General features: G+C 35.2%; 1 protein-coding gene across 1 annotated transcript in view; it reads right to left on the bottom strand.

Annotated features, from left to right (window-relative positions):
- Window positions 1-823: 823 nt before the first annotated feature.
- cnsta (consortin, connexin sorting protein a) overlaps window positions 824-10,673 on the bottom strand; it is a 28,564-nt gene continuing 18,714 nt past the window's right edge. Inside the window, exons 9-11 of the mRNA XM_082142337.1 lie at window positions 9,949-10,505; window positions 3,315-3,456; window positions 824-3,218 (exon numbers count right to left, since the gene is read on the bottom strand). Of these exons, the coding sequence (XP_081998463.1) occupies window positions 3,010-3,218; window positions 3,315-3,456; window positions 9,949-10,505 (908 nt within the window). The 3' untranslated portion in view covers window positions 824-3,009. The remainder of the gene's footprint in view (window positions 3,219-3,314; window positions 3,457-9,948; window positions 10,506-10,673) is intronic.

Raw genomic sequence — 10,673 nt, forward strand, 5'->3', positions numbered from 1 at the left:
TGTTGTGACCACAAAAAATCCGCATAAATCAAGTAAAGATACTTTGTATTGACGGAATATGAATGAATTGCGTCGATGATACGCATACAAACTTCTAGAACACAACCGTGCAATACGTCACATCTCCTCGTTTCTGATTGGCCTACTCGGATTGTGGGCGGAACAGGTTTTGGATAAGAAGATTCTAAGGATTATGGTATAATATTTATGTTTTCTGTAATGTGTTCACAGCGATTTATATTTTTTTTACATATTAGTGCATTTTTAAATATATAAATATATATATTTTTTCATATATATGAATTTATATGAATGAAATATATAATTAATACACAATCAATATATGTAAATGAATAAATCTACTATTTTTAATTGTTTATTTTGACATAAATTACTTGCAAACCTTGGCATGCAGATAGATAATTTAGTCAGCATAATAAAACTATTATTCGGAAACCCATTTTCTTCTGCCATGTGACATTTTCCCAGGATATCCTATGAGAAAATGGTAATTTTATTGATCTGGAATTGACTGAATTGTGAAATGTCATCTCTTATTACAAGTGGTTGGAGGACAGAGCTTGATGATGTAAGCTGAAAAACAAAGTCATTTCAGAAATGGAGCAAGTTATTATATTTCGATAAAATATTATGATTATTTTTTTACTTTGGAATAATGTGCACTCATGAATCGTGCACAATAAAGACCAGGAATGTGTATTAAGGAATGTTCCTTTTAATTGCATCTTGATTTTAATGATTAATGCATAATACGACTTTAAAAACTTTTAAACTTCATTCAAATAATACAAAGACGCATCAGTCCCAACAATAAGATTTATTCACCATGTATTTTTGGTCGAAGACATCTCATTGCATTTTCCTTTAAAATGTTCTCCCAAGACAATAACTAAACAGATTTGAACCATACAATTAGGAAATACAGCAATCGTCACATGATATATACACAAAATCAAAATGAAGAGTTTATATTAAATATAGTTTCCAATGGTCTCTGTACAGACAGTATAAGAGAGTGCATGCAGCAGAACGTGTGATTCTAAAAGACTTTGTTTTGCTTTAAATAAATACTGAAAACTCACACAATAAAGACATTCAATGGCCATCTGAACCAGCCAGACAACACACAAATAAAAAAAGAAAAACAGACAACACAAAATTAAGTTTTACAGTTCCCGCCAAGTACTTTCAAGCACTTGAGCAGAGCACAGCAAACTACACGTTACTTTTACTTCATTAACTGCAGACATTACCGTAGTAAGACTGTGCCTCAAAAGGAAAATGTTCAAGACACAGATTCGGTAGAATAAACACAAGATGCACTTATGACAATAACCAAATAAGAAGAAACATGAATTAACAAAAACTAAGTATTTGAATACCATGATTACAATAACTGTTAAGATAATTAACAATAGACATGCCTGAGCAAATGATATTAAAATCTTATGACATTCTTGTTCTAGTACCGATTTCATCTTAAAAACTTTCTATTGGTAAATACAGTCATGTACTGGAGGCCTAGTTTAGGGGAAAACAAATCCTAGTTACCATAGTTATCAATTCTATGGGGAAAATGAAATATTTAATAGATTTGGCTATTTTTAAAGTCACCATCAAATCAAAATGACAATTCTTGTTTGTTGTTTTATGGAATTTTGCAGTATTTATTATAAATGATTTATCAGTGCACATTATTTTTTTAACGTCATGTGCCCTCATAATCTTTAATCAAAATAACTTCCCCTCCCTCTTTCAGTGACATCTCTTCTCTTCTCTGGTGATGCGTTTACTGACCAGAGGGCGGGGCAACCTGTCACTCACATGAGATTAACCAATAGCAAACCACAATGATCCAACGGTCAAATCAATTCCCAGTGAACAAAATCAAGCCCCGCCCCGAAATCTTTCTTGTTCAAGAAGCTTCGCCTGAATGAATCATTCATTCAAGAGATTTGTTAAAAAATGCTGATCCATTCTGTAATGAAATCAGTGAAGTCTTTGAGTGAATCATTCATTCAAGCTGATTTAAAAATATATAATTATAAAATATATTTAAATAGATAACATCAACTGACTTTTTGTCAGAACCTTTAGTTGTATTTTCAGAATCGTAGGAGAATAATCTCTATTTTAAACAAAAAAATGGTGATTTCCAGTTTATCCAGAATCGTGCAGCTCTAGTGTGGACTCTTGTATTACAAATGAAGAAGATAAAAAATGATCTGCCATCTAACTGAATAAAAGAAGTGTGAATTCAAGCAATTTAGTAATAATATAAAAATAAATGCAAAGTAAATTCAGTCTGAGGGTTTGTGTTTGACACTGCTAGTTTCAAGTATAAGACTGAATTAAAGAAGATCTATATCGGTTATTAATTATTATATATAAATATATATTAAATAATTAATATCAATGTTGTGTTAATAATTATCAAATTATTGCCAAATCTACCAGACAATTCTCTTTGCTTTCCAATAATAATGAATGGGAAACTATAGTCACTGGGATTTGTCTGTATCTATATACAGCATCTATAATTCCTCAATATACATGTATTGCTTTCCTGTCCCTATTAACATTTTTATAAACAAAACCATCCAAGCCCACCACAGGAGAATGCTACGTCCAGGCTACAGATGGATATGTCCATTATTATATCTTCAGTACAACGGTGGTCATTCAACTTTCTGAACGAATATAAGACAACCAAATATTAAGATTTGAGATTTAAGACTTTAAAAAACGAAGTCTCTTCATATGAGGTTCAGTTGATGGCAGTAAACAGTGGGCTACTTGAGTCGAAAACTGGCCAAAAAGTGTTTTCCGGTGTCTTCCAGGGGCCGGACGTCCCCTTTAGGACCTCACAGACGGGCTCCTGCGTCAGTGTGACCCAGCAAAGGCCTATTTATGAGGATTTCTCAGCATCGAAGATCACGGAGGCTACCGAGAAGAAGAAACGGAGGCAGAAAATGACTCCTCGTCCTGCTATGAGCTCGGGGACAGCCAGTGTTTGAGCTCGTCCATTCCCCTCTGCACCCGTCCGATGTAGAAGTCCATGTTATGGGAAAAGTCCGTGCACACACTGGATTGGGCGTCTCCGAAAGTGCAGTAGAGCGCAGTCCCGCCCACACTGATCACCACGGTAGCCAAGCACAACAAGAGGAGGAGGAGCCAAGAGTCCCCGCCCACCTCATCTGCATATCAGGTATGAGCAAATCAATAGAGAATCAGAACCTGATCAATGTGAATACTGCAAAAATGAGATTTCAGAAAACAATACTGGTTCTCACCGTGGTCCAGGCCTTCGTCGGGTTCTCGGAAACGGACCTTCCTTTTGGGGACGGGTTTAGAGGCAGCAGGGGGAGAGCTGTTGGCTCCTTCCAGAGACACTCTTCTCTTTAAGATCGACACAAGACCAGCAGCTGGAGTGATCTGAAACACAGACGACAGGTTATTGAGAAAGATTGCTGTGCTCAAAGGCTTGGAACGAGGATCTAATTTAATTTCTCACGAAAATGAGGTAAAGCTGTGCACTAACATACTTTACCCACTAGATGTCACTAAGAGCTGAGGGCTTAAAGTATATCAAATAAAGCGTTACAAACAATGGAACACTGTAACATGTAAGATTTAGATACAAAAATGGAATTTATTGCCTTTTTGTGTAAAAGAAACAAGCTGGTTTTGGTCTTTGACTGCCTGAATATGAGGTGTAGAATGTAAAATATTATGTTAGATAATATAATGTTATCTAATTTTGTCAGATTTAACAAGAAATATTTTTTGGGATTTACATAAAATACAATAAGCACTTTACAAAATGTTTTGGAATTCATATACATTCATTGTTCCCTAAATTTTATATAAATACTCAAATAAATATAAATACTAAATCTACATGCAAGACTAGAACATTTATATTTATAGTCAGGATTACATTTTTATTTTAATGTAAATAATAATTTATATAAAAGAGAATTTATTTAGGTAAATTTGGTATTATTATTATTTTTATTTTTTTTTTGCTAATTGTGAAGAATTTTTATATATATATATATATATATATATATATATATATAAAATGTTAAATGCAGCATGCTTTAAATATATTGTATTTTTCACCCCATCCAGGCAGCATCTAGTAAAAAAAATTATTTAACACGTCTATAACAAGACTATGTAGCCTACACAAAATAGCTCATAATAAATCTGCATTATCTCAAGCAAATATGTTTAATAATACATTTCCTTTAATATGCATCAAGGAGCTGAAATCCATTTCCTCAGCACTTCATCTGAATTAGGTTTACCTTTACCCCACCTCATAAATGATGTACATGAGAATGAAAGTATCGGAGATGGTCAGGAAAGAGGAGTCAGTTATGTTACATCACAAGCCACTGAGGAATGGAAAAGGTCACGGAGAGGTCAAACTAATAAAGACCAATGAGAATATCATGAATACCATGAATAAATCTGAATATTAATGATGACATGAGTGCGTGTGTGTATGTGTGTGGCTGCATAGCAGTTATTACCTAAAACTAAAACTTCCAAAAAAGGTTTTTGTTTAATTGAAATAAAGAATAAGAAATGTTGCCTTGGCAAGTAACTGAAATAAAAGTTTAAGTAAAAAAAAATTGTTAAAACTGCAATTAAATGAAAGCTAAACATACATATATACATATATATATATATATATATATATACACACATGTATATATGTATATATCTGTAATATATATATACACCACTGATAAAAGCATAACAAATTGACTAAACCTTAAACCAAATAAAAAACTGCAAATATAAAAATAAAAGATATAACAGCATTAATGCACTTGACTAAAGTAAGTAATAAAGGGGAAAAAAGCATTAAAGTTAATTTTAATTGAGAGGAATAACTACACCGATACCATTCGTTTGTGCTCTTATTGAATTAAGACTCATTTTAACAGTAACTCAGGATTGTTTTTCACTAAAAACCCTTGGTGTCAACTCATTTCACCCAGAGAGCTCCATATTTGGCAAGATCTGTCTCAATGAAAACAAATCTTTCAAGCACTGCAATTATAGTTCTCTATTTTTGCTCCACAACAGCCATTTCATTTGTCAATTGAGACAAAAGCCAAAGGGAAAAACTTTCGGTTTTATTAAAAGCCTTCATACAGTGATTATATAACATGAAGTAGACGTTGCTGAAGAAGGCTAATTGATACCTAATGTTATTTGAGGAATACAAGCGCCCATGTGATCCTAAAAAAAGCCAAACAGCAAACCAGTCCACTTCACTACTGCATAAAACCTGCTTTTGTTTTTAGGCTTTCATAAAACAACTTATTTTTATGAAGTAGAAAAGCACATGAGCAGCGTGACAAATTAATAGGACAAACAAACAAACAAAACAAAAAAACAGATGAATTAACCATTAGAGTAATTAGACTTCAAAACACACATTCTGAGCCAATCAAGTGCATTAACAGTGAGCGATCAACATAACAGGACAAAAATAACACATGCTTATCATCGCAAATGAAAAAATCAGTTTCGGCTCCTCAGATGTACTCGGATGGCCCTCTTATACAGAAAAACATCACGTTTGATGAGTGTGGACATAAATCAGTCAGGTAATGTAATGTTTGCTCTCTCTCTCTCTGGTCATTCAGCATTATTAGCCACATATCACTCCATCACTGACCAGACCTGGAAGACATTCTGTACACATCTAACTAACATCGACTCAGCAGCAGACCTTCAGAATAAATCCACTTCCAGGATGCTGTGTCATTAATGAATGATTAAACAGATATACTTGAAATTAAAAATGGAACAAACAGATTTCTAATTTATTCCGTCGACAGACTGATCCCCCAAATGATCTGATTAACTAATGGTAGACTGATATCGGTGAGGCTGATTGATCTGCTAATATTTGGCATTTTGAGATTACTGGCATTGATGGATAGTGAACAGAACATATGCATGGTTTTCAAAGAAAATAAAAAAATCTATGAAATAGTGTAAAAACGAAGCGTTTGCTCAATTTTAGCCATTTTGGTTACATCACATCTCATTTATATGAGCATTCATAGGTCATCCTGCTCTGTAGATACTGACACTGATAGTGGAGGCAGTAAGTTGTTTTTAACTCATTATTTTATTCGGGAAGGATGCATTAAATTGATCAAAAGGGACAGTAATCAGTGCAAGTGTAATTTCGAGTAAGTGTTGTTCTTTTCACTTTCTATTCATTAAAGAATCCTGAAAAATTATATAATGTTGTTTTGCAGAAAAATATTAAGCAGCACAACTGATTTCAACGAATGATTTCTGAAGGATCATGTGACACTGAAGACTGGAGTAACGATGCTGAAAATTCAGCTTTACATCACAGGAATAAATTACATTTCATGATGCATTAAAAAAAATATTTTGAGATTGTAATAATGATATTTCACAATATTAGCCTACTGTTTTTATTGTATTTAAATTCAGGTCAAATAAATGCAGCCTTGGTGAGCATAAGAGACTTCTTTCAAAACCATCTCTCAGCCCAAACTTGTGAATGATAGTGTCTGTTAGTTGTTTTGGATGGTGCTACCTAATGAATGTGATTCTGCAATACAACATGCATGATGAATTTCTTAACAGATCCTAATTGTGCTAGGGAGAAAACGGCTTATCCCACTCTGTCGGTGCAGTGTGTATCCAGGACATCAAGTCTACTACAAATACACCAATAAATAATGTTTTATTTGAATATTGCACGTTATAATACAAACACGTTTTGATTTAGTTTTCCAGGTCAGTAAGTTCTGTCTGGTTAAAAAGGATCAAAATTTGGTCCTACTGAGCACAACTGGGTTTGCACTCACACTCACACCATGTTTTCTCAGTATAATTTCAACCTTTCCAAGAAAAGGGACAGACATGTTCAAAAGTCAAACCATTTTAACTAGCCCGAAAAACTTGAAAATTGACGGTGGAGGCTGAAGGTCACAATATAAGGAGTCAATAGGGGCCTAACATTCTTAAAAAATTCTTCTGTGTTTCGCAGAAGAAAGTCATGCAGATTTTGAATGACATGAGGGTGAGTAAATTATGGTGGATTATTTTTTGTGTGTGTGTGTGTGGGGGGGGGGGGGGGGGGGGGTATTCTTTTAACTAGGGATGCACGGTATCCATGCACTAGGGTATCGGCCGATATATGTTCATTTTTAATGTTATCATTATCAGACGTATTGGAAAATTTGGATGATATATTAAAGCCGATAAATAATGGATTATTTCCTTCAGCTGAGACACTTCAGACGCACTGTTCGCCATGACGGTTTTCAATTGATTGAAATATGATTGGAATACAGTTCAGTGCAACATGTGCAGCGCAAGTCTGTCAGCTACATAAATCATTATAATTGTGTGCTTGGAACACTTTTAAAGGTGGCTTGGGGGTGGCCTCCTAGGGCAGCGAAGCAAGTGCATTCTGGGAGTTGTTGTCTTTCATCCACATAAGCCAAAAATACATTTTCTGGCTTTTCTCAGTCTAGAAAGCTCCAAATTCAAAAATGTCTTCACATTTCTTCAACATAAATGACCTATTTTAAATACACATTCATCTTTCCAGAGGTGAAGTATCCCTTTAATGATGAGACTTTTTTGTAATCAGGTTAAAATTATATAAAAATTTGGATTTACATTTATCGACCAATATATCGTTTATCGGCTTTCAAATATAAAGAATTATCGGTTATCGCTACTGGCCGAAATGTTCATATCAGTGCATCCCCACCTTTAACAGATCATTTTTGGCCCTTTAAATAGATAATGGTTCACAAAAACTGCTCTCAAATAAAATGAAAATAGTCAGGGTCCAAACCAATTTATTTAATTTGAGACTGTGCATCACATACTCTTAGCTTTCAAACGTATGGGGTCAGTGTTCTTTTGAGCTTCATCAAAAAACGCTGAAAAAAGTATCATGATGGTCTCCCCCAAAATATCAAGCAGCACAACTGTTTTCAACATTGACAATAATAAGAAATGTTTCTTGAGCAGCAAATCATCCTATTAGACTGATTTCTGAAGGATCATGTGACACGGAGTAATGATGCTGAAAATTCAGCTTTGCTATCATAGGAATAAGAAAATATCTTGAAATAGAAAACAGTTCTTTTAAATTGTAATGGTATTTCACAATATTACTGTTTTTACTGTATTTTTGAGAGCCTGAAATCAAGATTCGCCCCCCAAAAGAAACTGCGCATGACATGTTTGGGAACACAGCACAAAAGCATTAAGACACATGTTCATGAAAGCCTGTATTGTGCTGGCAGAGATCACTGGTCCAGATTCTATTGTTGATTGTCTCATTGAGGGTGGAAGTGTCATTATGACATCACACACGGCTGCCTGTTACAATTATTCAGCTCTGGCATTCAGGGGAAAGGTCACCCTTCAGGTCATCCAGCTCTCGCAATCACTGTTAAGATTCCCATATCTATTATGCATGTTCTTATCAGACGCCTTCTCACCACAGTAATTACCAAGCCAGGGAGCTGAGATCACACACAACACGCTGAGCTTTAAAAAAACACGTACACCAAGGGACATACAATCATCACAAACACAGATGAGTCCTTAAAGGGGTAGTTCACCCAAAAATGAACATTTTGTCATTACTTAATCACCCTCAAGTTGTTCCAAATCTGTATGAGTTTCTTCCTTCTGTTGAACACAAACTAATATATTTAAAGAATGTTGGTAAACACACAGTTGACGGTATCCATTGACTTCCATAGTAGGGAAAAAAGAAGTCAATGGGGTCCATCAACTGTGTGTTTACCAACATTCTTTAAATATATTAGTTTGTGTTCAACAGAAGGAAGAAACTCATACAGATTTGGAACAACTTGAGGGTGAGTAAATGATGACAGAATTTTTATATTTTAATGAACTACCCCTTTAAGCTCTACTGTGACATGCTGTCGATTGACAGTCAATAATAAAAAATAATAAAAGTATCAGACATAAATGTGATTTTTATTTATTTATATTAATCTATTATTATTGTGATTCTTTAATGTTTAATAAAATCATACAATGTTATTACTTAATATATTTTATTATATTATTATAATAATGGCACATGACTCCCTCAGTTTGAGGGTTTAAAAGAGAGACTTATTTTAATACTTTAGTGCAAAAATAAGTTATTGTTGATATATTATTGGCTGCAAAATCGTCCTTTTAGCATTGGGACTACTGTTATAGGTGGAAATCGATATAAACAGGATTCCCTTACTATTCCCATCATGCACAATTTACCGGGGTTGAAAAATTCTGTCTAAGTCAATCTGTCTCAGAAAACAAAATCACAGTATTGTTTAACTTGTACTGAACCTGGAATATTCCTTTGAGTTAATGGCTACCATGCAGTTATAGAGGTGATGAGGGTATGCTATGTAAGATGATGACATCACTCTGACATCATTGGATGCTATAGCATAATGATGCTAGCAGCTTCTAAATCTTAAAGGAAATGAAGTTTCACAAACCATTTTAAAAGGTGATGTGTGGAATTTTTCCAAAATTAATATACTTTCTCTTTTCCCAACTTACTATGCAGAGAATTGTAAACAAGCAAACCATTAGTAGGTTGATTTTTGCATTTGGTGATGGGCATGCTTAACCTTTAAATCTCTGCTAAATGTGCATACTGTTCATAATATTTGCAGAATATTAAACATTTCCAATCTAAGAGTCAGTAAAAGTGCTCAAGGGCAAAATTAGAAGGACTTTTAAAATGAATCTGAATAGAAATCATCTTAATTCTCAAAACAAAGCCATGCCACGCACTAAATAACAAATAAGACTCTTAGTCATTTGAATTTGAACTAAATTGACTGAAAAATCTGTGTTACTCACCTCTTCCACCTGTATGCGCTTGGCCATGTCATCCAGCATAGACACATTAATAATATCCAACAACTCCACCCCATTCCCACTCTCCTCTAGCTCCAACTCTGGTGTATTTTCAGGAATATCCTGCTCCTGAGGTTCATGATCTTCACCTCCTTCCTCCGGCTTTAGAGCCTCTTCTACCTCCCCTGCGTGTGGCACATCTTGCCCCGTATCCACGGTGTCCCCCGTCCCCTCCATCACCGCCCCGGGGCCGATCGTGTCCGTCTGAAGCTCCACGTTGCCTGGTTGAGCAGCGTCCATTGGAGACTCGGGCTCTGGTGAGGCATCCCTGTGGGAAGCTGCCACACTTATGCTCTCTTCTTCTGCTCCTGAATCCTCACAGGCTGGAGAGGAGGAGCCGTGCGTCCCGGCTGAGGAGGAGGAAGAGCGTGTGTCCGAGGAGGGGGAGGGGTCATGCTGATGTTGGCTCTGGTGGGATTGTGGGGCAGTGCTGCTACAGTCTTCAGGATGGATGACTTCCTGTTGTGCCTCATATGTACTCTGATCCTCCATAGCCTTCCCTGTTTTAGATGGAGAGAGAGAAGATGGGTCATATAACACCAATGAAACTTCCTTGGGACTAAAAGGTTCAGAATGGAATACCATCATACTGAAAAAGGCACAGTATGTACAGCATATTGTCTGCTTTTTGTTAAAATAACATACATCAAATATTTCACACTCAACAT

The sequence above is a fragment of the Leuciscus leuciscus genome, assembly GCF_965113295.1.
Source record: "Leuciscus leuciscus genome assembly, chromosome: 17".
Classification (NCBI taxonomy): domain Eukaryota; kingdom Metazoa; phylum Chordata; class Actinopteri; order Cypriniformes; family Leuciscidae; genus Leuciscus; species Leuciscus leuciscus.